The sequence below is a fragment of the Myotis yumanensis genome, unplaced genomic scaffold, assembly GCF_028538775.1.
Source record: "Myotis yumanensis isolate MYYU_CA2020_CCGP unplaced genomic scaffold, mMyoYum1.0.hap1 SCAF_1, whole genome shotgun sequence".
NCBI classification, from domain to species: Eukaryota; Metazoa; Chordata; class Mammalia; order Chiroptera; family Vespertilionidae; genus Myotis; species Myotis yumanensis.
In genome coordinates, this window is record NW_027223752.1 from 117210308 (window position 1) to 117238230 (window position 27923).

The following is a 27923-nucleotide window of genomic DNA, read 5'->3' on the forward strand; positions in this document are numbered from 1 at the left end:
AAAGTTACACAGGATATTTGTAAGCAGATTGCTCCAGTATTAAAATTACATTTAAGATTTAAACTAAGGAGGAGGTGGTTATAACAGAGAAGAAGGGGAAATGCCAAAATAAGGAACCCTTGTATATCCTAGGACAGCGGTTGGCAAACTGCGGCTCGCAAGCCACATGCGGCTCTTTGGCCCCTTGAGTGTGGCCACAAGTTTCAATCGCACTGTACATGCACGCCCGCACGTGGTATTTTGTGGAAGAGCCACACTCAAGGGGCCGTAGTTTGCCAACCACTGACCTAGGACAAATTAGTTGGGTCTAAGTATTACCTCACAGACATTTTAAAACTGTAATCCTATATGATAAAGGGCCAATATGCAAATCGACCAAAAGATGGAATGATCAGTTGCTATGATGGGCACTGAACACCAGGGGGCAGATGCTCAATGCAGGAGCTGCCCCCTGGTGGTAAGTGTGCTCCCATAGAGGGAGTGCTGCTCAGCCAGAAGCCCTGAGCAGGGCTCAACAGCTGGTGATCACAGAGGTGGTGGCGGGAGCCACTCCCACCTCCACAACAGTGCTAAGGATGTATGAATGATGGCTCCAGGACTGTGAGAGGGCGCAGGCCGGGCTGAGGGATCCTCCCGAGTGCAAGAATTTCATGCACTGGGCCTCTAGTCACTATATAATGTCAACTGGCAAAGAGATGTTAAAGAAAGATACCAAAATGATCAAAACATGACTTTAATGTATTTTTAATAGTAGTGCTAATTGTTTTTTGTGGTTTGTTTTTTTTTATATTCAAGGTAGGTCATGATTTAAGGAGAGGGAATACATACAATTCTCAGGCTAAAAGATGTGAAAGAATATCATATTCAACCCATTTGAAAGAGAAACCTGAGCCCTGACCTACTGGGGATCGAGCGCACAACCCAAGCATGTGCCCTGATCAGGGAATTGAACCATGACCTCCTGGTTCATAGGCCAATGCTCAACCACTGAACCATGAGAGCTAGGCTCAATTAACTTTCTTTTAAAACCTCTTTTCTAAGTACCTGTACATGCGAAACAATTTGTTCCCTTCAAATAGACCTCTTTAAAGATACACAGATAAAACTCTATAGTAATTATTAGAAAGAGCTGCTTAAATTAAAGCAGAGAATATAAACAAGACAGTTTTAATTACTGTAGAATTAAATTATTTCTCAGATATCTTCAAACATTTTTTTTGTTTTGTTATCAATGCTTTATTGTTATCAACAAAATTGAAATTCTCTGGCACATAAAGCAATTATTTCTACAAAAAGAAAGCCTACAGGCCAAAACCGGTTTGGCTCAGTGGATAGAGCGTCGGCCTGCAGACTGAAAGGTCCCAGGTTCGATTCTGGTCAAGGGTATGTACCTGGGTTGCGGGCACACCCTCAGTGGGAGATGTGCAGGAGGCAGCTGATCGATGTTTCTCTCTCATCGATGTTTCTAACTCTCTATCTCTCTCCCTTCCTCTCTGTAAAGAATCAATAAAATATATTTTTAAAAAAGAAAGCCTACAAAGCTTGATAATTTATATAAATAACAGCTTCTCAGATATCTTTGAACATCTTAAGAGGTAAATTCCAAGTCACTGAATACATCTATACCACAAATATAATTTTCCTATGGTTATTAATAAAGTAAGGCCTTCATAGAAAGAAGATGTTTATTTAAGCCTAAAACTTCTTTACTAGACACACTAGTTAATCATCTAAATTCAACAGATTTTAAGAGGGGTATTTTTAGTTAAAAGGAACATCAACTAATTAGTACTACTATTTGCTTCAACTGACACCACTTGCTGTTTTTAAGAAATTCCATTAGAATAGATCTATATAAGTGAAAATCTTTTTTTCCCTGCAACCTAGGTACCTGCAACGATACGTGCCCTTGACCGGAATCGAACCTGGGACCCTTCAGTGACAGGCCCACACTGACCCAAACTGACTAGGGCATGAAAATCTTTTGTTATGAAGAATCCTGAAAGCTCCCTAGTGAAACAGTATTAGAGACATTTTATAAGTGTTTTGTATATATAGTTTAAAATTTTTAACTTTAAATCTCTTTTTAATTTGCATGAAAAATAATTCTACTCACTGCCTACCTAGTACATAATTCTCCTGTGGTGGTAAAATAAGCTCAGAAAAGATTTAGATGTGGAATGAAAACTTGGGTAAATTGCTGCTTAAAAAAACAAATAGGGGAGAAGAGGACTATAGAACAGGGTCTTCTTCTTTCTCTTCCTTTCTTTATCCTTTATATTTTTATAGGTTACTGCTTTATACAATCCCAGACTCCCAGATCTTCCTCCTTTGTTTAAGTAATGAAAGATGATTTACCCTCTGAAATAGAGTCAGTGCTAGCCTTAAACTACCAGATACTCACCGAGTTAGGGTAGTTCAAGTAGCAGATCTGACAAGGCATATCCTGTGCTGATGACCTTGTATTCATCTGGCGTGTTCGAGACTTTTTACTTGGATTAATTACATGACACTCAGCAAAGAGCTTCTCCAGGTTTCCATCAAAGTACCTGCATTATTTAAACAGAAAGGATGAGAGCCCAGCAATAGCACACTGTTAGAGCGAGCTCTCCAAAAACCTGATTTTCTATAGGGATAAGCAATGAACTGAATTAAAATAAACCAAGATTAAAACTTTTTTTGTTCAGAGGAAATGAGTTATATAGCTCAAATTGTAGCAAATAGAAGTATACAAGTATGAAAGCAGGTTGAGTTTTTGTTGCTATTTTGATATTTTTATTTTGCTTTTATCCTGAGAAGTTAAACTATTAGTATTTTAATAGTACTATAATTAAAACTTAGGGAGGAAAGTTGTACTATCTCTACTGATACCTTATGCATAGTAATGCTATTTTAAAAGGCTAGGCCGTATTATTTACAAATAAATTCTTTTTATTAAAATTTGTTATACCAGTTTAAATATATTATTAGTAAGTAAACCTCCAAGTGCACCTCCACCTCCAAATTATTTAAAAAATGAAATTACATGACTCATTTACAAAACAAACTTGCTTTCTGAATATTCCTTGAAATATTTTTAATTTACTAGAAAAAAAAGGGGAGAAAAAAAACCAAGTTATACCTTAAAATATTTTTATATTAAATAGTCTATATATTAGCTTTTCATAAAATACATATCTATATATACATATGTAGTTCACTATTTAATATGTCAAGAAGCATGACATGCTAAATACTACCTCCAGAGTTTCAACTAAACTAACTACAAATGGCTTGACAGAAGATAGTGGAAAATACATAGCATAATATTCCCCATTAATCCAGCTGAGACTTGGTCCCTGTTCTCCTTAAATATCTTAATATTCCAAAGGGAAAGCAATAGGTAAAACACAACTTTTCAATCTGTGAATAAATATAACCAGCAAAAATATTAATGCAGAATCTGGTTAATTAGTTTTTAACTTGTAAAGACTAGATTTCAATAACTACAATGTTTGTTACAAACAGAAAGTACTTAGGTTAAATAAAAAATAATACTCAAAAAAGATTTCTAATATTTTTAATGAAGATCTTGTTCAGGGTTTGTGTCAAAGCACTTACTATATCTCCAGAAAAATCACTGAAATGAGAACTCTCCTAAGACTAATAAATTTTTTAAAATATTTTTTTATTGATTTCAGAGAGGTAGGGAAAAGAAGAGAGAAACATCAATGATGAGAGAGAATCATTGATCTGCTGCCTTCTGCACACCCAATAGGGGTTAAGCCTGCAACCTCCTGGAATTGAATCGTGACCTCCTAGTTTATAGGTTGATGCTCAACCACTGAGGCATAAATATGCTATCCTATATAATAAAGAGGTAATATGAAAATTAACCCTCATATTTTTAATATTATCTATAGATATACTATTTCCAAAGGTAGCTTCAATAATAGATCCTTCACAAATCATTTCACAGGGGATTTCAATAATATCCATTTCTAAATGAAAACTGCTATCAAGTTTGCCATCTCCAAGTTTTACTAAGTATCCACTGTAAGCAGAGTCCTCTGATCTCATATTTGTTTTAAGAGACAACTTTCTAAAACATCCCCAACCCCAAACATTACAGTACTTTAAACTCGTTTGTACTATGGTCGATCCCATAACATGCGGTAAAATACTGAGACATTGTCGAAAATCCCCTCCTAGAAGGAGAACTTTCCCACCAAATACAACATTCAAATTCATAATTTCTCTTAGTAATCTGTCTATGGCATTCATAGCATGACTGGATGCCATGATGCATTCATCAATAATGAGAAGTTGGGCCTTTTTAATAGTTTTAGCAACTTCACTGTTTATATCGTGTCTAGAAATTGAAGTTTCATTTAATGGAATTGGTCATTTATATTGGTAATGAAAGGTTCTTCCACCGAGAAGTAAATTTGCAGCAATTCCTGTAGACAGTGTGGGTAAAACAGTACCACCACAACCTCTAATATAATGTATTAAAACTTAATTGTGAGGAGCAGCTACAGTGCTTTGGACAGGTTCAAGCCTTGGACTGATGAGAGGGCACAGTCCTCTCACTGCCACGTGCAAGGCCCAGCTCGGAGGGCAGCGCCCTCCCAGCACAATTATAGCCAACAGCTATAGTTGTAAGCTTGAACCTATGGTCCAAACATGTGGCCCCACGTGCCTGAGTGATGTGGGCTTGATAGAGTTCAGGTACATTTAGTTGAGTAGGACTGAAACCCAGGAGAATGTTGTAAACATCTTGATCACGCCCTTACTTTGCCTCGTGGCATCTGCTACAAAATAAAGGCATGGCTATGGGTGTGGTCGCTGTCTCAGAGAAGCAGCATCCCACCGAGAGCCAGATTTCATTCCCTTGTCTGTCTTTTCTAAGCCTTTCAGCCGCCTCCACTCAGGTTCATCCTTGGCAGTGCTGGCGCGGCCCACTTTATAAAGATATGCCTCCATGCTCCGAGGGCAGGTTCCTGCCTCAAACTTCGCCCTTACTGGAAACAGCTCGGGGAAGGGTGCAGCCATTTCCAAGACAACCCCTGTAGGACTGACTTCCTTCTGGTTGGTCGTGCCTCGGGTTGTGATGTTACACCCAGTGTTTTTATATAAGTAGATGACCCTACACTTAACTCTTTCTCTTTTATTTAAAATTTATTTTATTGATTTTTACAGAGAAGGACAGGGATAGAGAGTTAGAAACATCGAAGAGACAAAACATCGATTAGCGGTCTCCTGCACAACCCCCATTGGGGATCGAGCCTGCAGCCAAGGTACATCCCCTTGACCAGAATGGAACCTGGGACCCTTCAGTCCGTGGGCCAACGCTCTATCCACTGAGCCAAACCGGCTAGTGCTCTACACTTAACTCTTGAGTTTTGGATGAAATTTCTTGGACCTTTTCCCAGTTAATTATAAGTTCATACACTTCTTCACTAGTTACATTATTTTTACATTATATAGCTTTCCCCCTCCAATAATGATTAATGCCTTTATTTCCTAAACTTGATTATCCTGGATTAGTTAGACATAATTCAAACATTTAAATATATTCAAGTGCTCACTTTGGCCAAAACCCCACACACCCCTTGTTCTGTATAGTGATAGCATCCATTTTCTTCTGGTAACTATTGTTATTGAAGTCTGTGGTCAAAATAATTTTCATTTTATAATTCAAATCCTTTTTCAACTGGCACACATATAGTTTCTTTCTTCATTCTTGAAGATTTTAGTAACTCCATGGGGTTTATTATAGCATTTAACTCTCTTTTGAAATGCAATTCAAGTCTTAATTACTTTAAGATTCTTTAGTTATTAACACTGTGTTTGAAAGTTCCTTAAGTTTGCTGGCTTTTACGTACACACTTGCTTGTGAAAAACAGATCAAAGTGAAAGAGATTGATTCTGTGTGAAGCACTGTAGTTCTGGTACCTTGCTTAATGAGCTAACACATTCTCTCTGCTTCACCAACTATGGTAAACAACTGCAAAGCATATCCTGGGGCACTGCTTCCCTCCTTTCTAGGAATCCTTTTTCAAAAACCATATTGATGAAAATAAGTACAAGATGGCACTGTGGTTTTTCCTTCAATCCAGCCATTTCAGTGGGGGAAGGGCATAATTAGAGTTTCCTCACCCCGTCTCTCAGATGGTCTAGGTCAGTGGTTGGCAAACTGCGGCTCGCAAGCCACATGCGGCTCTTTGGCCCCTTGAGTGTGGCCACGAAGTTTCAATCGCACTGTACGTGCGCACCCGCACGTGGTATTTTGTGGAAGAGCCACACTCAAGGGGCCGCAGTTTGCCGACCACTGGTCTAGGTTTCTGAGCAGAGATTATAAATCCTCTTCTTTCTCTATGGTTCTTTCTGTTGTTAGTATGTTTACAAAAATATAGGCAAGCAAACTTGCATTGAATTGGTCAACTTTCCAAGATATCTAGAACTTAATTTTTAATTTTTGACTGCTTGACAGATATAAACCAAATAATATAAATTAAATTTCAAGGCAGGAATAATTACAGCCTAAAAACTATGGTTGTGGAGATGGGAGATTGGTCACCAAGGGTACATCACTAGGTAGTGTTTCTTTTTGAATTCTGAATGACTGAAGAATCATTGTTTGCATGAAAATAAATATTTAATTTTGTCATTAGGAATTTATCTTTTTTTTTTTCACTTAGCATATTAGGCTTTTATTATATAGGATACATAATTGTATGGGAGAGCAGGAAGATCTCCCAATGTAAAAAATATAACATAGGTAAAGTTATTTTGATGCACAATACAGAGTTATACATATTAACTTTCCTTTATTAACCTAGGAAATCGTTTTCTTTTTTTTTTTTTAAATCTTTATTGTTCAGATTATTACATTTGTTCCTCTTTTTTCCCCCCATAACTCCCCTCCTTCCAGCTCCCACCCCACCCTCCACCCTCACTCCCCACCCACTGTGTGCATCCATAGGTGCATGATTTTAGTCCAGTCACTTCCCGCATCTCCCACACCCCTTTTCCCCCCAAGAATAGTTAGTCCATTCCCTTTCTATGTCCCTGATTCTATTATAATCACCAGTTCATTCTGTACATCAGGTTATTTATTCACTTGATTCTTAGATTCATTTGTTGATAGATGCATGTTTGTTGTTCATAATTTGTATCTTTACCTTTTTCTTCTTCTTCCTCTTCTTAAAGGATACCTTTCAGCATTTCATATAATACTGGTTTGGCGGTGATGAACTCCTTTAGCTTTTCCTTATCTGTGAAGCTCTTTATCTGACCTTCAATTCTGAATGATAGCTTTGCTGGATAAAGTAATCTTGGTTGTAGGTTCTTGGTATTCAGCACTTTGAATATTTCTTGCCATTCCCTTCTGGCCTGCAAAGTTTCTGTTGAGAAATCAGCTGACAGTCGTATGGGTATTCCCTTGTAGGTAATTGAGCCTCTTTCTCTTGCTGCTTTTAAGATTTTCTCTTTGTCTTTTGCTCTTGGCATTTTAATGATGATGTGTCTTGGTGTGGTCCTCTTTGGATTCCTTTTGTTTGGGGTTCTCTGCGCTTCTTGGACCTGTAAGTCCATTTCTTTCTCCAGATGGGGGAAGTTTTCTGCCATTATTTCTTGAAATAGGTTTTCAATATCTTGCTGTCTCTCATCTTCTGGCACTCCAATAATTCTGATATTAGTCCGCTTAAAGCTGTCCCAGAGGCTCCTTACACTATCTTCACACTTTCGGATTCTTTTTTCATTTTGCTTTTCCAATTGGGTGTTTTTTGTCGAATCTTTGGTTTGATTCTTGTGCTCCTCTGGTCTGCTATTGGGTATAATATTCTTTATTTCAGTCCGTGTATGCTTACTTTCTAATTTCTTTATCGTAGCATCGAGGGTCTCATTAGTTTTCGTGAGGCTCTGCACAAATTTATGGCAAGCCCTCAAAATTGCGATTCTTAGCTCCATATCCTCCATTTCTGTCATGTTTTTTTGTCTCCGCATCTTTTATGCTTTCTTGGTGTACCCCCTTGTGGTCTCTGTGCGCAGTCTTGTTCTCAGGAATTTATCTTAAAAGCCACTAGGGCTTCATCCTATATAATAAAAGGCTAATATGCAAATCAACTGAACAGCAGAATGACCAGTTACTATGACGTGCCCTGACCACCAGGGGGGAGACGCTCAATGGAAGAGCTGCCCCCTGGTGGTCAGTGTGCTCAGACAGAAGCCAGGCTCATGAATGGCGAGCAGAGTGGCAGTGGTGGGAGCCTCTCCTGCCTCCACAGCAGCGCTAAGGATGTCTGACTAATGGCTTTCAGACATCCCCTGAGGGCTCCCAGACTGCAGGCTGGGCTGAGGGACCCCCCTTCCCCCGAGTGCATGAATTTCGTGCACCGGGCCTCTAGTATTTCATAAAAAGGCCATTGTTGAAGTATTTATTTTCACAATGGAATCAGAAAACCAGAAATGATGAGCAAATTTTAAGTTATATAGTGGGCTTTTCTACTGTGTATTCTTAGGTTATCAGAGTTCAATCCTCCTTAGGGTCCTTAATGCTCCCATTACATATTTATAAGAAATCAATAGTCTATTGCTATAAGCCTGAGAGGGGACAAACACACACACATGAAAAATTTTAAGGGAGTATTATACTGTATACACACACACACACACACACACATATATACACACACACACGCACATATATGCATAAACATGCAAATATACACTTTTACTTCTAAATAATTTTTAAAAAATATTTTTAAAAATTGATTTTAGAGAGATAGGCAGGGAGAGGGAGAGAGAAACACTGAGTAGTTGCATCCTGCACGCACCCCTACCAGGGATCAAACCCACAATGTAGGTATGTGTCCTGACTGGGAAACAAACCCACACCTTTTGGTATACAGGACGACACTCCAACCAACTGACACATACCAGCCAGGGCCTGAATAATTTTTATTTCAACATTCTCATGTGGCATTTTATGGATACCAGACTTCAATTTCAAAAGGCTACAAAATGGTCACAATTATTTTATGTCTTAAATTATTGTTCTGACAAAGCACTAAAAGAGGTCTGTGACACCAACATCTCTTGTAGAAACTGCTATTTCAACTATCTTTTGGCCCCATTAACCTACTTTTAATGGTGTAATTTTTTCCACTTTTAGGAAATGTATATTTAAGCAAAAATGTGAAAGAAGGAAAGGAACAGATTAAGTAGATTTAAACCATAGTAATGAATAAGAACTACCATCATATTTGTAAGAACAAAAATAACAGATAAAACATGAAAGTGACATTTGTAAAAGACCACAAAATAGAACAAGAGAAGACACACTAGAAGAGGAGGCTTTCCCCAGTCTTTTCATATAGACACTAGAGGCCCGTTGCAGGAAGATTCCTGCAAGAATAGGGCTTCCTCGGGCCTATTCCTGCAAGAATAGGGCTTCATGCGGCTGGAGCGAAGTGGGCTTCGCTCCCTTCTCCACTGCCTCGCTCCCTCCCATCTCCGCTGCCTTGGCTCCGCTCCTATGTCCGCGGCCTCAGCTCCGCTCCATGTCTGCTGCCTCAGCTCCACTCCCATGCCCACTGCCTCGGCTCTGTTCCCATCTCCGCTGCCTCGGCTCCCTCCCTTCTCCGCTGCTTCGTTCCCTTCTGCAGCGCTTGGCTTCCTTCTATGCTGTCTTCAGTCTTCGATCCATGCCTGCATATGCAAATTAACCAGCATCTTTGTTGGGTTAATTTACATACTCATCCTGATTGGCTGATGGGCGTAGCAGAGTGACACCAATTTGCATGTTTCTCTTTTATTAGTGTAGATTAGTTTCACAGCTCAATCCTGTGAAATTCTACATAAAATAGCTAGTAGATATATAGTACAGTACAGTAGGCCCAAGGGTTATGTCGGAGATCCGTTCCTACTGCGTGACGTAACACGATTTTCCCCGTAAGTTGGAACCCACCTACATTAAGAACCTATGTCACTCACCGGAGCACATACACAGCAGTAGTGAAGTGAAACAGTAAAAAAAATTTAAAAGAAAAATAATTCCTGATCTTTACTTGTGGTAAATAAATAATAAAAATCATAAAGCACATATGCCCATACGTCAAAATGATGGAACTTTTTTTTTTTATAAATGGAAGATGGCGACGTAACCACGAAACAACATACGTCAAGTCCGATGAAACCCGAGGACTGCCTGTATAGCAGTATTACCAAGTTATTAAGAAAAATGGAAGTTCTTTTATTTTTCATTTATAATCCTTGTAAAACTATTAGTCTATTAAAAAAAAAACAAATTGCATTACTTTGGTAAAAATCATAAAAAGGCTCCTCGAGTAGAATGTAAATTTTCATACAAAGTAAAAGATTCACTGCATCCTTTGTGGTTATTAAAAATATGATTTTATTGATTTCAGAGAGAGGAAGAGAGGGATAGAAATATCAATGATGAGAGAGAATCATTGATCGGCTGCCTGGATCAAGTCCACAACCCGGGCATGTGCCCTGACTGGTAATTGAACCATGACCTCTGGGTTCATGGGTTGACACTCAACCACTGAGCCACACTGGCCAGGCCCCTTTGTGATTTTTAAAGCTATTCTTTCAAAAGGGCTAAAATTTTATATAAGATAACTGGCACACATATAAACTTTATAGAATTCCACAGAAATAAAACTAAGGACTTAGTGATAGAAAATCTTCTGTTTTTAAGAAAGGCTTTTGGCCTTCATTTAAAAAAAGATCTAATCATGACTTATTATGTCAGTAGGACATCCCCTGAGGGCTCCTGGACTGTGAGAGGGGGCAGGCTGGGTTGAGGGACACCCCCCCCACAAGTGCACAAAATTTCGTGCACCAGGCCTCTAGTCCTATCCAATGAAGAAGGAATATGCTAATCTACCCTCACACTGTCACAAAGATGGCAGTGCCCACAGCCAATAAGGAGGGAATATGCTAATTGACTGCCATGCCCTCAAAGACGGCAGCACCCACAGTCACAAGATGGCCGGCAGGGGAGGGCAGTTGTGGGTAATCAGGCCAGAAGGGGAGGGCAGTTAGGGGAAACTGGGCCGGCAGGGGAGGGCAGTTGAGGGCAATCGGGCTGGCAGGGGAGGGCAGTTGGGGGTGATTGGGCCAGCAGGGGAGGATTTAGGCGTTGATCAGGCTGGCAGGTGAGTAGTTAGGGGGTGATCAGGCTGGCAGGCAGGCGAGCAGTTGGGAGCCAGCAGTCCCGGATTGTGAGATCGGGCCTGTAGGATTAGTCCTAAACCGGCAATCGGACATCCCCCAAGGGGTCCCAGATTGGATAGGGTGCAGGCTGGGCTGAGGGACAACCCCCCCCCCCAGTGCACAAATTTCGTGCACCAGGCCTCTAGTCTATATATATAAAAGCCTAAGTGACTTTGTGACCAACTGACCAGTTGCTATGATGTGCACTGACCACCAGGGGGCAGACGCTCAACGCAGGAGCTGTCCCCTGGTGGTCAGTGTGCTCCCACAGCCAGCCAATGCCCCCCCTCCCCTGGTCCCTCCCATCCGGCAGGCCCCGTCTGACAGCCAGCAGTTCCCGGCTGGCCCAACCCTGATTAGGACTGTGTGAGATGGCCCCAATAGGCCCTGATCGCCGGCCAGGCCTAGGGACCCCACCCATGCATGAATTTCGTGCACCAGGCCTCTAGTAGTCAATAATACTGCAGTAACTATGCATGGTGCCAGGTGAGTACTTGAAATATCAAGGGGATAACTTTGTAAAGTACTGTATAGGAGATTGTCTAACCACTATGCTATACACCTGAAACTAATACAAAATAGTGAATGTAAAATGTAATTGAAAAAAATTGCCCTTTAGAGAGGTAAAAACAGTGAAATAGCAATAATCTATTGTAGTTTATTATGGTTCGATAAAAATAAATTAATAGTCATCTTTTTATCATCACTAAAAAAAAGTTTTGGATTTTTAATGCTAATCTAAAATTATTTCACATTTTATTATATGTGGTTTATAGGTAAGTATACTGCTCATGTATTTTTAAGAAAATGTAGAATGCTTTTTGAGATCAATATAAAATTTTTCCCCTATTGGAGAAAACAAAACCAATTTAAAACAAAACAAAACAAAACTGCATGATAACAAAAATCTCCTGAGCTTGCTAAGCAAGAGAGTACTTGGACAAAGAAGCTATGAAATACTACTATTTCAAGTTGCAGTACAAAAATCGTATTGCATAATTTGAGACACTTTCTGTAATTCGTTACCCTATACTTTATCCTTTTCAGTGCTGAGACACGATGAAAGAAAGTATATTAAGAAACTAACCACAGTGAAACAGAGGTAAGATAACTTCTTCCAGACTTGAATTAGCAAAATTACAGTGTCTTACAAAAAGGCTTCCACACCCATTTATTACAGAAAAATTTAAGTACAGTCATCCCTCTCTCTCTGTGGGGGATTGATTCCAGGATTCTCCAGGGATACCAAATTCTGCAGATGCTCAAGTCGCTCATATAAAATGGCATGGTATTTGCATATAGCCTACACATAACCTCCTATATACTTTAAATCCTCTCTAGATTACTTATAATACCATACAATGTAGATGCTATGGAATAGTTGTTATACTGCAGTTTACGACATAATGACAAGAAAAAAGTCTGTACACTTTCAGTACAGATGCAACCATTGTAGGCCTAACTACACAGTACACGTGAGCAACAACATCACATTTTTTTGTGGTGTTGTTTTTTTCTGAATATTTTAGATGTACAGTTGGTTCAATTATAGATGCAGAACTCATGAATATGAAGGGCCAGTTGTATATATATATTGTTCATTTGGCCCTTTCCACACCACCATATTGAATTCCCATACACCTAAACCCCCATTATCAACATTATGCTAATCAGAAGGCTTTTTTAAAGAATAAGATTTTATTTCATAAGAACTTTCAAAGTAGATCTGAAACTATGCCAGGCATTTTAAGAAGCTAATGAGTATTCCCTTCATAACAGAGACTAGAACACTCTACACCAGTCTCCAGGAGACACAAATGGTGGTTTCACAGGTATTTCAGCCATACTTAAAGACACATGTTTACCTTCACTGGTAGTTATCCAAGTTCTTTGGCTTGACTATGATTACTTCAATTTACCAAATTCTTCTAACCTAAAGTCCCTGGACCTTCAACAAATGTACAGGGTACAAAACATAACTTAAATACAAATATTCATCCTCCCTACTGCCCTGGAGAAGCTCCAAAGCTTTTATTTCCTCAAGAGACCATACCTCCCCAAATGTCAAGAACCAATATTATTTTTAAAAACTATTTTTTACTTCAAAGAAAATTAAGACAGTGGCTTCTATACTTTCTGTCTAAATATATGCATGCAAGGCAAGTCTATTCCCTCTGCTCTGCTCAACGGTCTTTTTTTTTTCCCAAGCTACTTGTTTGATTTATGCAATAGTGGGTCTGATTCCAATTAAAGAGACAAATGGTATATAAAAAGAAGCATCATCTTTATTCTTTTGATAACGGTATTTCAATATACTTAATGGAAATCCTCTGGTTGTAAATATTGAGAGCCTCAAAGTATGTTTAATCTAGCTACGCTAAAACTAAGAATAAGCCATCAAAACACAAGACAGGCCCTGGTTGGTGTGGTTCAGTTCGCTGGAGTGTCATCCCGTGCACTGAATGGTCGAGAGTCCTAGTTAAGACACATACCCAGATTATGGGTTCAATTCCCGGACAGGGTGGATACGGGAGGCAACTGATCGATGCCTCTCTCTCACATCAATGCTTCTCTCTCTCCCTGTCTCGATCTCTAAAAAATAAACCAACCAACCAAACAACAACAAAAAATACAGTATATAATTAATCAATTTTTACATAGTTCCATCAGAGATTAAGCAATTATATGTGGAAACTGTGCTAGTTAGTGTCAATATTAATTGTTTTAAAGGAAAGAGAGACAGCTATTTGCAAAATGATATGCTAAGTATGTAAGAGGAGAATGCTAGAAAAGTAATAGAAAATACAACTAATGTCATTAAGTCAAATTGACAACAGTAAATGTGGTAAGAATTCAGAGAATAAAGAAATGTCAATAAGTGAAACTGGCCCTAGCCGTTTTGCTCAGTGGACACAGCATCGGCCTGCAAACCAAAGGGTTTTGGGTTAGAGTCCAGTCAAGGGCACGCACCTTGATTGCAAGCTCCTCTCCCTGGCCTGGGCCCTGGTCAGGACTTGTGAAGGGGGCAACCAATCTATGTGTTTCTCTCTCATCGATGTTTCTCTTTGTCTTTCCCTCTCTCTAAAAATCAATGAAAAAATATCCTCAGGAGAGGATTAACAACAACAACAGAAAAGTCAAATTGACAACAGTATATGTGATAAGAATTCAGAGAATAAAAGATCCAGAGGGCATCACACAAGTTGTTGTATGATGTATAGAAGTATACATAATGTCTGTGAGCACAACCCCAAAATTAAATATTATTGATGATCTCTGAACTTATGCAAAGATATAAATAACTCTTGAGGAGACTGGGGCCTGAATAGTGGAGGACATCCCAATAGAGTGTAGAGAAATAAGTATAGACATACAGAATAGAGTAAAAATATGGAAGGATTTCAAAAGTCAGATAGTATAGCTTTTTTTAAAAAAAAAAAAAATATATATATATTTTTTAATTACGTCAGAGAGGACGGGGGAGAAAAAGATAGAAACATCAATGACTAAGAGAGAATCATTGATCGGCTGCCTCACGCACGCCCCCCACTGGGGATGGAGCACGAAACCTGGGCATGTGCCCTGACTGGGAATTGAACCACGACCTTCTGGTTCATAGGTCAATGCTCAACCACTGAGCAATACCAACTGGGCGGTATAGCTAAGAGTATTAAGGGAAGTGGGGGGGGGGGGGGGGGGGGGGGGGAGGAGGGGTGGCAAAGGAGGGAGAAAGGAATAGAGAGAGGCAAGAGCATTCTTATTGTTTTAAAGTTCTCACTTTAATAGTGTATCAATTGATTTTCTTGAGTTCCCTAGATAGATGATTACGTGACATATATAAAACTTTTCCTCCTTTCTAATCTTTACACTACTTTTGTTTTAATGGGCAAACTTCTAATGTTTCAACATTAGTATAATTTTGCTGTACATTATTAGTTGATACCCTTTATTCAGATGAGAAATTACCTTTTTAGTTTACTAAAAATTTTTTTTCTAAATCATGGATAAATGCACAATATTATTAAAATGTATTATTGGAATTTATTATGATTACCTTTTAGTATCTCTTCATTAACACCTGTTAAGCTGTAAGTGCTCTACATGAGTTTCTTCCCCAATGGTGACCTGTTCTATTCCTAGGAGAAATCCTATTAGGCCATAAATCCACTCAATTCAATTAAGTAATATTTTATTTATGAATGCAACAGCTATGTTCATAATAAAAATGATTTTCTGACTCTAGTCTGGCACAGTGGAGAGACATGAAAGGTGTAGAATAAATGGAAGGCCCCTGGTGCCCCTCTGTCCCCACGAGGAGGCAGGGGCGGAGTACACTTGCATTAAAAAGATTTTCTTATGCTGTTGTCTTTGTTAAAAATTTGTAACCACAGCCCTAGCTTGTTTGGCTCAGTGGATAGAGCGTTGAACCTGAGCAAAGGGTCCCAGGTTAGATTCTGGTCAAGGGCACATGCCTGGGTTGCAAGCTCGGACCCAGTGGGGGGTGGGGGTGGGGGGTGGGGGGCGTGTTGGAGACAGCTGATCAGTGATTCTCTCTCATCGTTGATATTTCTCTTTCTCCCTCTTCCTTCCTTTCCAAAACCAATAAAAATATATTGAAGAAAAAAATTTGTAACCACAGTTATTTTAATTTAAGATCCTATATAAAGCTAATATGCAAATTGTCCCTTCGACTGGGAGTTTGACCAGGGGGCAGGGCCAGCCAACCAGACCCCACCCGTGCATGAATTTGTGTACCAGGCCTCTAGTGAATTAATAATGCACTACCTTTTTCCAGTCTGAAATAACTTTCAATAGGACTGGCAGTCCCCTGAAGTTTATTAGAAAGAACTTGTCCTTTAAAATCATCTAGTGCTTTTTGGAGGAAAAATATTTACATTTTAGTATATTTATTACATTTCCCCATGATTATCTTTCTACTTCTTCTTGGGAATGGGGACAGTTTAGGTAATTTACATTTCTAATCTTTTAAATGTATTGATAAAAGTGATACACAGTATTCATTTGTAATTGAAATATTTTTCCTATCCAATGATATGCATTATTTCCAATATTATTTGTGCCCTTTCCCCCTAGACTGCCATCGACATTTTCATAGTTTATTTATTTCCCCGTTTTTCAAAACAGACAACTTTTTAAAGAACAGTTTTAAGTTAACAGTAAAACAGCAGCAGAGAATAAAGCATTCCCACATACCCCTGGCTCCCATATGCACATAACCTCCTCCACTATCCACATCTCTCAACAGAGTGGTACATTTGATACAATCAATAAATTATGTTGACACATCATTATCACCCAAAGTCCATCATTGATTCTTTTGGTATTATACATTCTATGGCTTCGGACAAATGTATACTGACATTTCCCCACCATAACAATTTTATACAGAATAGTGTCACTGCCCTAAAAATCATTTTGGCTCCGCAAATTCATCTCCACCACCACCAGCAATCCCTGGTAACTTATATGTATATCTCAATCCTCACCTGAAGATATGTTTGTTGGTTTTAGAGAGAAGGAGGGGGAGATGGAGAGCGACAGAGAGAAACATGGATCAGTTGCCTTCCATACTCACCCCGACCAGGGACTGAACCTGTAACCTAAGTATGTGTCCTGACCGGAAATCGAACCCACAATCTTTTGGTGTACAAGACAATGCTCTAACCGAGCCCCCCAGCTAGGGCATCACTGATATATATTCCATTATCTGGATATAATATACCAAATTTATTTATCCATTCACTTACTGAAGGATATCCTTATTGCTTTCAAGTTTTGGCAAAGTTAAAGCTGCTATGATCATCTGTGTGCAGGTTTTTGTGTGGATGGAAGTTTTTAACTCATCTGAGTAAAAAACAAGAAGGCAACCTGCTGGATTGTATGGTACAAGTATGTTTAGTTTACTAAGAAACTGCCAAACTGGAAGCAAAATGGCCGTACAACTTAACATTCCCTACTAGCAATAAATAACAGTTCCTATTGCTCCACATCCTCATCAGCATTTGGTGGTGTCAGAATGTGACCAATCTTATCCTATATAATAAAAGCAATGTTATCCTTTGGATAGGAAGGAGAAATAAAGACCTTTCCAGACATGCATAAGCTGAGAGAATTTATCACCAAGAGAACTCCATTGCAGGAAATACACAAGAGGGTTATTCTACCTGAAACAAAGAATGAAGGTCACAAAACTAGGAGTAAGATCACCGACAAACTTACAGCATAAATACGGAAAATTTGTGACATCGAAAGTGTAAAAGGAGAGGGAGTAAAGGTCTAAATTTGTAAAGGAGTATGGAAGTGAGATGCATTTAAAAAACAGACAAAAATAATTACTGTATATATGAAACTTTCTTTTTCATAAACTTAATGGCATGCACACATAAAAAGCCCAAAACGGAAATACATAATTTTAAAAAAGAAGAAAAAGGGAGGTGGCAGTAGAAGGAGTGGAGTATGGACTACTACTAGACAAAAAAGGACAGAAATACAAAGGAAAATAACCAATGGAGGCACAGAGCTACCAGAAAACAGAAGAAAAAATGGCTATAGGAATTCCTCACACATCAATAATTACCAGAAATGCAAATGGACTAAATTCACCAACAGAGAGGCAAAGAGTAGCAGAGTGATCAAAAAACAAAATGCAACCATAGGCTACCTTAAGGAGACACATCTAAGCTATAAAGACAAAGACAGACTCAAAGTGAAAGGGTGGAAAAGAATTCTCCAAGCAAACAGCATCCACAGAAAAGCAGGTGTAGCAATACTTATATCTGGAAAAATAGATTTCAAGATAACAAAGGTAACATGAGACAAATATGGGCATTTTATATTGATAAAGGAGCCACTATATCAAGAAGATATAACACTTCTCAATATATATGAACCCAATCAGGGGACAACTAAATGTATAAAGCAACTACTCACAGAACTAAAGGGAGAAAGAGACAAAAACACAATCATAGTAGGGGACCTAAATACTACATTGATAGCTCTTGACAGATCATCCAAACAGAAAATCAATAAAGAACTATCAGCCTTGAGAAACCAAGATGGCGGCATAGGTAAACACCTGAAATTGCTGCCTAGCACAACCAATTAAAAAATACAACTAAAAGACAAAACGGACATCATCCAGAACCACAGGAAGGCTGGCTGAATGGAAATTCTACAACTAGAAGGAAAGAGAAAAGCACATTGAGGCTCAGAGGAGGTGCGGAAGTGCAGAGGTACGGAGGTGTGCGCGGAAAGGGCTGGCAACTGAGGACACGGTTGTCTTTTTCAATCGGGAGGGAGACACAAGCTCCCGATGGTCCTGACTCCAGTTCCGGACGAGTCTCTGGGGACCCAGAATCATATGGGGAGAAACTGGACTGCCTGGCAGCGGGCGGAACTCAAGGGCAGCTTTCTCTCAGAGGTGCTTGCAGTGATTACCGTGGGACACTGAAACCCAAGACCTCTTATGGCAGGACTGAGGATCAGCCATAGCTGTTTACTCCACCCTGTTGATTCCCTGAGACCCTGCCCCACCCAAGCTGTGCGCAGAGGCTTTTGCTTATGAATGGCCTGGCCCTTTGCAATCTAAAATTACCTAACAAACTGCAGCTGGGTCAGAGAGACCCAGAACATCCAAAAGAAGGCTCAAGGCCCCACAGCAGCTTGTACTGCTTCACAGCTGGGCCTTATATGGGCACCTCCAAATCCCAAACAAAGAAGAGGAATCTGCAGATCTCTCTGTAACTCCTGCTGGGTAGCCTCAGGCAGAGGCTAAATTAGCACCTCCTTAGAGATCCAAGTGCCAGTGTACCCAGTGGTCAGAGTGGGACCATCCAGCTTACAACTCCTCAGATCCATAAGGGACACACCCAGGGGTCAGACTCAGTGAGCACCAAAGCCCCACTGAAGCAACTCTTGCCCCAGAAGGGTGTCTCCAGCACAGAATTCTCCCACCGTAGACACAGCTGATTCTCACAGCCAATTGGCCTGGAGGTCAATTCCTCCCAGTGATACCAACTACAATCAAGGCACAACTACAACAAAACTACACACACAGCCCACAAAGGGGTGCACCAAGAGTGTCTACCTCAGGTAATTGGGGAGGCTGAGCCACTGGTCCCTATAGACACCTAGCACAGAAAGTCACTCTATCAACACAGGGAAGCAGCCAAAATGCGGAGACAAAGAAACAGGACACAAATGACAGAAATGGAGGAAAGCAAACTACTGGATATAGAGTTCAAAACCACGGTTATAAGGTTTTTCAGGAATTTTCTAGAAACCGCCGATAAATTTAGTAAGAGCCTCAAAGAGTCTAGTGAAACCCTCGTGGATATGAAAAAGGATCAACTAGAAATTAAGCATACACTGACTGAAATAAAGAATATTATACAGAGATCCGACAGCAGAGTAGAGGATCGCAAGAATCAAGTCAAAGATTTCAAATACGCAGAAGTAAAAAACAACCAACCGGAAAAACAAAAAGAAAAAAAGAATCCAAAAATACGAAGATAGTGTAAGGAGCCTCTGGGACAACTTCAAGCGTACCAACATCCGAATTATCCGGGTGCCAGAAGAAGAGAGAGAGCAAGATATTGAAAACCTATTTGAAGAAATAATGACAGAAAACTTCCCCTACCTGGTGAAAGAAATAGACTTCCAAGTCCAGGAAGCGCAGAGAACCCCAAACAAAAGGAATCCAAAGAGGACCACACCAAGACATATCATAATTAAAATGCCAAGAGCAAAAGACAAAGGGAGAATCTTGAAAGCAGCAAGAGAAAGACAGTCAGTTACCTAAAAAGGAGTACCCATATTACTGTCAGCTGATTTCTCAACAGAAACTATGCAGGCCAGAAGGGAGTGGCAAGAAATATTCAAAGAGGTGAATGCCAAGAACCTACAACCAAGATTACTTTATCCAACAGAGCTATCATTCAGAATTGAAGGTCAGATAAAGAGCTTCACAGATAAGAAAAAGCTAAAGGAGTTCATCACCACCAAATCAGTATTATATGAAACGCTGAAAGGTATCCTTTAAGAAGAGGAAGAAGAAGAAAAAGGTAAAGATACAAATTATGAACAACAAATACGTATCTATCAACAAGTGAATCTAAAAATCAAGTGAATAAATAATCTGATGAACAGAATAAACTGATGAATATAATAGAATCAAGGGCATAGAAAGGGAGTGGACTGACAATTCTCGGGGGAAAAGGGTTGTGGGGGTGCGGGAAGAGACTGGACAAAAATCGTACACCTATGGATGAGGACAGTGGGGGGGGGGCGGTAAGGCTAGAGGGTTGGGTGGGAACTGGGTAGAGGGGAGCTATGGGTGGAAAAAAAGAGGAACAACTGTAATAATCTACACTAATAAAAGAGAAACATGGTAATTGGCGTACGACCGCTACCCTTTTCATTGGCTAATCAGTGAGTATATGCAAATTAACTGTCAGCCAAGATGGCGGCCGGCAGCCAGGCAGCTGGAAGCAAACATGAGGCTTGGTTGCTTCAGTGACTACGGACTCCAAGGACTCCAACTTTCCCCGCCTCACTTTCCGGCCTCTCAGTTGCAACTCTAAGCAACTATGTACTATGTTGCAAATAAGAAGCTAAACAAAAGCCCAGAAACGGCTTTCAGTCAGCTGGGCTTTAGCAACATTGTATCGATGTTTTCAGTGGCAGCCTCAGAGCTAAAGCTGGCCCAGAATAAAAAAAAAAAAAAAAGAAAACAAGGAGCGGTTGGAAGCTTCAGTCACTCGCTTCCGGAAAACAGCCCTCAGCCCCTCACCCAGACTGGCCAGGCACCCCAGTGGGGACCCCCACCCTGATCCAGGACACCCTTCAGGGCAAACCAGCCAGTTCCCACCCGTGCACCAGGCCTCTATTCTATATAGTAAAAGGGTAATATGCCTCCCAGCACCGGGATCAGCGGAGCCATGAGGCCTCCTGGCACCGGGATCAGCGTGACAGGGGGCAGCGCCCAAACCCCCTGATCGCCCTGCGGCTCTGTGTGTGACAGGGGGCGGGGCCACAACCCCCTGATCAGCCCTGCTCTGTTCATGACAGGGGAAGGTGCCCCAACACCCTGATCAGCCCTGCTCTGTGCCTGATAGGGGGGAGCTCCGCAGCCCCCTCATCGCCCTGCGGCTCTGTGTTTGACAGGGTGCAGCGCACCAACCCCCTGATCCGCCCTGCTCTGTGTGTGACAGGGTAGAGCCATAACCTCCCCATCGACCCTGCCTTGAGTGTGACAGGGGGCGGTGCCCCAACCCCCCAATCGGCCCTACCCTGAGCGTGACTGAGGGTGGCATTGCAACCTCCCTATCCGCCCTGCTCTGTGCATGATGGGACGGCGCCCCAACACCCCAATCGGCCCTGCTCTGAGCCTGACCAGGGGCTGCACTTAGGAATTGGGCCTGCCCTCTGCCACCCGGGAGCAGGCCTAAGCCAGCAGGTCGTTATCTCCCGAGGGGTCCCAGACTTCGAGAGGGCACAGGCCGGGCTGGGGGACCCCCCCCCCCCCCGCCCCGAGTGCACAAATTTTTGTGCACCGGGCCTCTAGTCTGAACAATAAAGATTAAAAAAATAAAATAAAATAAAGAGTGAAGTCAGATGTGAAAAAAAAAAAAGAAAAAAGAACTATCAGCCTTAAATGATACATTAGACCAAATGGACATAATTGAAATTTACAGAGCCTTTCATCCCAGAACATCAGATTAAGCATTCTTCTCCACTGCACATAGAACATTCTCAAAGACAAATCATATGTTAGGTCACAAAACTAGCCTCAACAAATTTAAGAAGACTGAAATCATAACAAGCATATTCTCTGATCACAATGCTTTGAAATCAGACATAAATTGCATAAATAAAAAACAAGCCCCACAAATATTAAACAACATAGTACTAAAAAGTAACTGGGTTAAAGAAGAAATAAAAAGTGAATCTTATCAAAACTTCTGGGATTGCCGAAACCGGTTTGGCTCAGTGGATAGAGTGTCGGCCTGCGAACTCAAGGGTCCCAGGTTCGATTCCGGTCAAGGGCATGTACCTGGGTTGCGGGCACATCCCCAGTGGGAGATGTGCAGGAGGCAGCTGGTCGATGTTTCTCTCTCATCGATGTTTCTGACTCTCTGTCTCTCTCCCTTCCTCTCTGTGAAAAATCAATAAAATATATTTAAAAAAAAAAAAAAACTTCTGGGATGGCCCTAACTGGTTTGGCTCAGTAGTTAGAGCATTGGCCCACAGACCAAAGGGTCTGGGTTCAATTCCTGGTCAAGGACATGTACCTGGGTTGCAGGCCCGATCCCAGCTGGGTTGGGGCATGTGCATGAAGTGACCAATTGATGTGACCCTCACATAGATGTCTCTCTCCCAACTTCCACTCTCTCTAAAAATCAATGGGAAAAATAGCCTTGGGTGAGGATTAACAACAGCAAAAATTTCTGGGTACAAGCCTATCTCCAGAAACAAGAAAAATCTTAAGTAAACAACCTCACATTACATCTTAAAGAACTAGAGCAATAACAAAAGCAGCCCAAAGTCAGCAAAAGAAAGGAAATAAAAATCAAAGCAGAATTGAGTGAAATACAGAACAAAAAGACTACCAAGAATTACTACAACAAAGAGCTGGTTCCTTGAAAAGATTAGTAAGATTGAAAAATCCCTGGCTAGACTAAGGAAAAGAGAGAAAAGACTCATATAAACAAAATCAGAAATGAAAGAGAAGTTACCACAGACATCACAGAAGTACTAAGGATCATGCTAGAATAGTATGAAAGACTATAACACACCAAATTCAATAACCTACAAGAAATGGATAAATTCCTTGAAATATATAACCTTCCTTGAATGAACCTTAAAGAACTGGAAAATCTAAATACACCAATCAACAGTGAAGAAATTGAAACAACCATGCCCAATGGATTTGTGGCTTAGAACCAGGAGAGACCAGCTAGATCCAACATGGCAATTAATTTCATATTACAGAAAACGCCAAGCTTCATGACATCCTCATAGTAATACATTAGTACACTAAATAAGCCACTCTATGCCACCATAATCAGAAACCAAAAGCCTGTATAAGGGCACAAAATGGTTCATGGGGCTCTTCTGATATGCCTCCATCACCTTCCTCGAAAAATCCTGAATATTCCTCACCCTTACTGAATGCCCTGCCCTTGATTAAATAAGCTTTAATAAAAGAAGTAAACCACAATAAGGAAAAGCTGCTCTGTCTGTGTAGTAGCCCATTTTTGTGGCTCACTGCTTCATTAATAAACTTACCTTCACTTTAAACTCTGAAAAACAAAAAACAAAAACACAAAAAAGCCACACAATAAAAACCAAAAACCCCAAAATAAAATCCCATGACCAGATGGCTTCATTAGTGAAATACAGCAAACATTCAAGGAAGATTTGATAATCTATACTTCTCAAACTTTTTCAAAAATACTGAAGGAGGCAATACTTCCTAGCACATTTTATGAAGCCAACATAACCCTGATACTAAAATCTGGCAAGCATTACACACAAAAAAGAAAACTACAGATAAATATCTATGATTAACACAGATGCAAAAATACTAGCAGATCAAATACAACAAACATTAAAAAAAATAATACATAACCATCAAGTGGAATTCATACCAGGGACAGAAGGATGGTTTAACATAAGCAAATTGATCTGCATAATACACCACATTAACAAAACAAAGGATAAAAACTATGATCTCATCAGTTGATGCAGAAAAAGCATTTCATAAGATACAACATCCACTTAAGATTAAAACACTCAATAAAATGGGTATAGAAGAAAAATACCTCAATACAATAAAGGTAATAAATAACAAACACTCAGCTAATATTATACTGAATGGTGAAAAACTGAAATGTGCATATTAGGAACAGGACAAGGATATGCTCTCTTACCACTCTTATTCAACACTAGAGGCCCAATGCACAAAATTAGTGCACTGGGGAAGAGGAGGTGTTCTCACCCTGGCCTGCCCCGCATCGCAGTCAGAGACCCCTCACTCCTCCCTGCCCACCTGCAGCAGAGGTGGGAGAGGCTCCTGCCACTGCCGCTGCACTCGTCAGCCATGAGCCCAGCTTCTGGCTGGAGGGGCACTCCCCCTGCAGGAGCGCACTGACCACCAGGGGGCAGCTCCTGCGTTGAGCGTCTTCCCCCAGGTGGTCAGTGGGTGTCATTCTGCTGTTTGGTCAATTTGCATATTAGAGTTTTATTATATAGGACTAGAGACCCATTGCAGGAAGATTCCTGCAAGAATAGGGCTTCCTGAGACTGGAGCAAAGCAGAGAAGGGAACAAAGCCCACAGAGGCGGGCTTCGCTCCCTTCTCCGCTGCCTCGCTCCCTCCCTTCGCTGCTTTGCCCTTGGCTACCTCCCTTCTCCGCTGCCTCAGCTCCCTCCCTTCTCCGCTGCCTCGCTCCCTCCCTTCTCCGTTGCCTCGCTCTCTCCCTTCTCCGCTGCCTCGGCTCCCTCTCTTCTCCGCTGCCTCGCTCTCTCCCTTCTCCGTTGCCTCGGCTCCCTCCCTTCTCCGCTGCCTCAGCTCCCTCCCTTCTCCACTGCCTCAGTCCCTCCCTTCTCTGTTGCCTCGGCTCCTTCCCTTCTCCGCTGCCTCGCTCTCTCCCTTCTCCGCTGCCTTGGCTCCCTCTCTTCTCCGCTGTCTCGCTCCCTCTCTTCTCCGCTGCCTCGCTCCCTCCCTTCTCCGCTGCCTCGCTCTCTCCCTTCTCCGCTGTCTTGCTCCCTCTCTTCTCTGCTGCCTCGCTCCCTCCCTTCTCCGCTGCCTCGCTCTCTCCCTTCTCTGCTGCCTCGCTCCCTCTCTTCTCCGCTGTCTTGCTCCCTCTCTTTTCCGCTGCCTCGCTCCCTCCCTTCTCTGCTGCCTCGCTCCCTCTCTTCTCCGCTGCCTCGCTCTCTCCCTTCTCTGCTGCCTCGCTCCCTCTCTTCTCCGCTGCCTCGCTCCCTCCCTTCTCTGCCACTTCGCTCCCTCCTGTGTCCACTGCCTCAGCTCCGCTCCCATCTCTGCTACCTCCGATCCGTTCCCTTCTCCACTGCTTGGCTCCCTTCTACACTGTCTTGTCTTCACTGGGTACCTGTGTTTGCAAATTAACCGCCACCTTTGTTGGGTTAATTTGCATACTCTTCTGATTGGCTGGTGGGTGTCGCAAAGGTATGGTCAATTAGCATATTTCTCTTTTATTAGAGTAGCTAGTTCTAGAAGTCCTAGCTAGAGCAATTAGGCAAGAGATGGAAATAAAAGGCAGCCAAATTAGAAAGGAATAAGTAGAAGTGTTACTTTTTTTTTTAATGTAGTTTATTGATTTTTTACAGAGAGGAAGGGGGAGGGATAGAGAGTTAGAAGCATCGATGATGAGAAAGAAACACGGATCAGCTGCCTCCTGCACACCCCCTACTGGGGATGTGCCTGCAACCAAGGTACATGCCCCTGACCGGAATCGAACCCGGGACCCTTCAGTCCACAGGCCGATGCTCTATCCACTGAGCCAAACCAGCTAGAGCAGCGGTTCTCAATCTGTGACCCCTTTGGCGGTCCAACGACCCTTCCACAGGGGTTCGCCTAAGACCATCCTGCATATCAGATATTTACATTACCATTCATAACAGTAGCAACATTACAGTTATGAAGTAGCAACAAAAATAATTTTATGGTTGGGTCACAACATGAAGAACTGTATTTAAAGGGCCAGAAGGTTGAGAACTACTGGGCTAGAGCTAGAAGTGTTACTTTTTGCAGATGACATGATTCTGAATATAGAAAGTTCTAAAGACTCCACTAACAAAACTATTACAAACAATAAACAAATACAGTAAAGTTGCAGGATGCAAAATCAATGTACAAAAATCCACTGCTTTTCCTATATACTAACAATGAAACTTAAGATATAGAAATGAGGGAGGGGGGTAAGAGATCAACCGAAGGACTTGTATGCATGCATATAAGCATAACCAATGGACATAAGACACTGGGGGGTAGGGTAGGCCAGGGGATTGTCAAGGGCGGGGGGGAAAAAAGGACACATATGTAATACCCTTTGTAATACTTGAAGCAATAAAAAAAGAAAAAAAAGAAATAGAAATGAAAAAAACAAAAACCCAAACCAATTTCTTTTGCAATTGCTACCAAAGGAATAAAATACCTGAGAATAAACTTAGCAAAGGACATAAAGGACCTATATACTGAAAACTACAAAGAACTATTATCCAAGATTGAAGAAGACACAAATAAATGGAAAGATATTCTGTCTTCATGGATTGGAAGAATTAACATAGTTAAAATGGCCATACTACCTGAAGCAATATACAGATTTAATACAATCTCCATCAAAATCTCAATGTCATATTTTAAAAATAGATTTATATGGAACCACAAAAGACCGCAAATAGTCAAAGCAATCCTGAGAAAAAAGAATGAAGCCAGAAGTATCAAACTACCAGACATCAAATTATACTATAGAGTTATGATAATCAAAACGGCATGGTACTGACAGAAAAACAGACACAAAGACGAATGGAAAAGAACTAAGCCCAGATATAAAAAAATAATTCTTGAGAAGGAGCCAAAAACATACAACGGAGAAAAGAAAGCCTCTTCAATAAATGGTGCTGGGAAAATTGGAAAGCCACATGCAATGAATGAAACTAGACTACAGTTTGTCCCTATGGGCAAAAATTATTTCAAAATAGATGAAAGACCTAAATATCAGATCTGAAACAATAAATTGCATAGAAAATAATACAAGCACTAAATTTATGGTCCTTGGTTATGGAGAACATTTTATGAATTTGACCCCAAATACAAGGGAAGTAAAGGCAAAAATAAGTGAATGGGACTATATCAAACTAAAAAGCTTCTATACAAGCCAAAGAAACCAACAAAACAAAAAGACAATCAACCAAATAGGAGATATTTTCAAACAACAGCTCCAACAAGGGGTTAATATCCAAATATATAAAGAATCATACAACTCAACACCAAACAATACAATTAAAAAATGGGCAGAGGACCTGAACAGACACTTCTCCCAAGAAGACATACAGAAAGATTCCAGTATGTCGGTGAAATAAGTGGAAGCTCACAGGCATGCTCCCTAGGACCAAACTGGAATTACAACTAAAATACAGAAAACCATCTTGAATAATCAACTGAAGACTAGCTGGAGAGTACTCTGATAACCAAGGACGGAAAGTGGAGACCACACAGAGACTGAATCAGGAGTCTTCCCTCTGTCTCTTAATAAATTCGGTATCATAATTAAAAAATAAAAAAGATGACATACAAATGACCAACAGATTTATTAAAAGATGTTCAATTTCACTATCTATTAGAGAAATACAAATCAAAACTACAATGAGAAACCACCTCACACCTGTTAGAATGGCTATTATCAGTAAGACAGATAAGAACAAGTGTTGGAGATTGTGGAGAAAAAGGAACTCTCATTCACTGCTCATGGGAATGTAAACTGGCACAGCCACTATGGGAAGCAGTATGGTGGTTCCTCAAAATATTAAGAACAGAGTTACCATATAACTAGCTATCCCTCTTCTGGATACCAACCCGAAAAACTCAAAAACATTTATTCACAAAGATATATGCACCTTTATGTTCATTGCAGCATTATTCTCAGTGGT

At 40.8% G+C, this 27923-nt stretch overlaps 1 protein-coding gene across 3 annotated transcripts in view; it reads right to left on the minus strand.

Moving 5' to 3' along the window:
• ARIH1 (ariadne RBR E3 ubiquitin protein ligase 1) overlaps window positions 1–27923 on the minus strand; it is a 123919-nt gene that overhangs the window by 47108 nt on the left and 48888 nt on the right. For all 3 annotated transcript variants that reach the window (XM_070430843.1, XM_070430852.1, XM_070430861.1), the window contains one exon: window positions 2405–2549. In XM_070430843.1, coding sequence (XP_070286944.1) covers window positions 2405–2549 — 145 coding nt within the window. The remainder of the gene's footprint in view (window positions 1–2404; window positions 2550–27923) is intronic.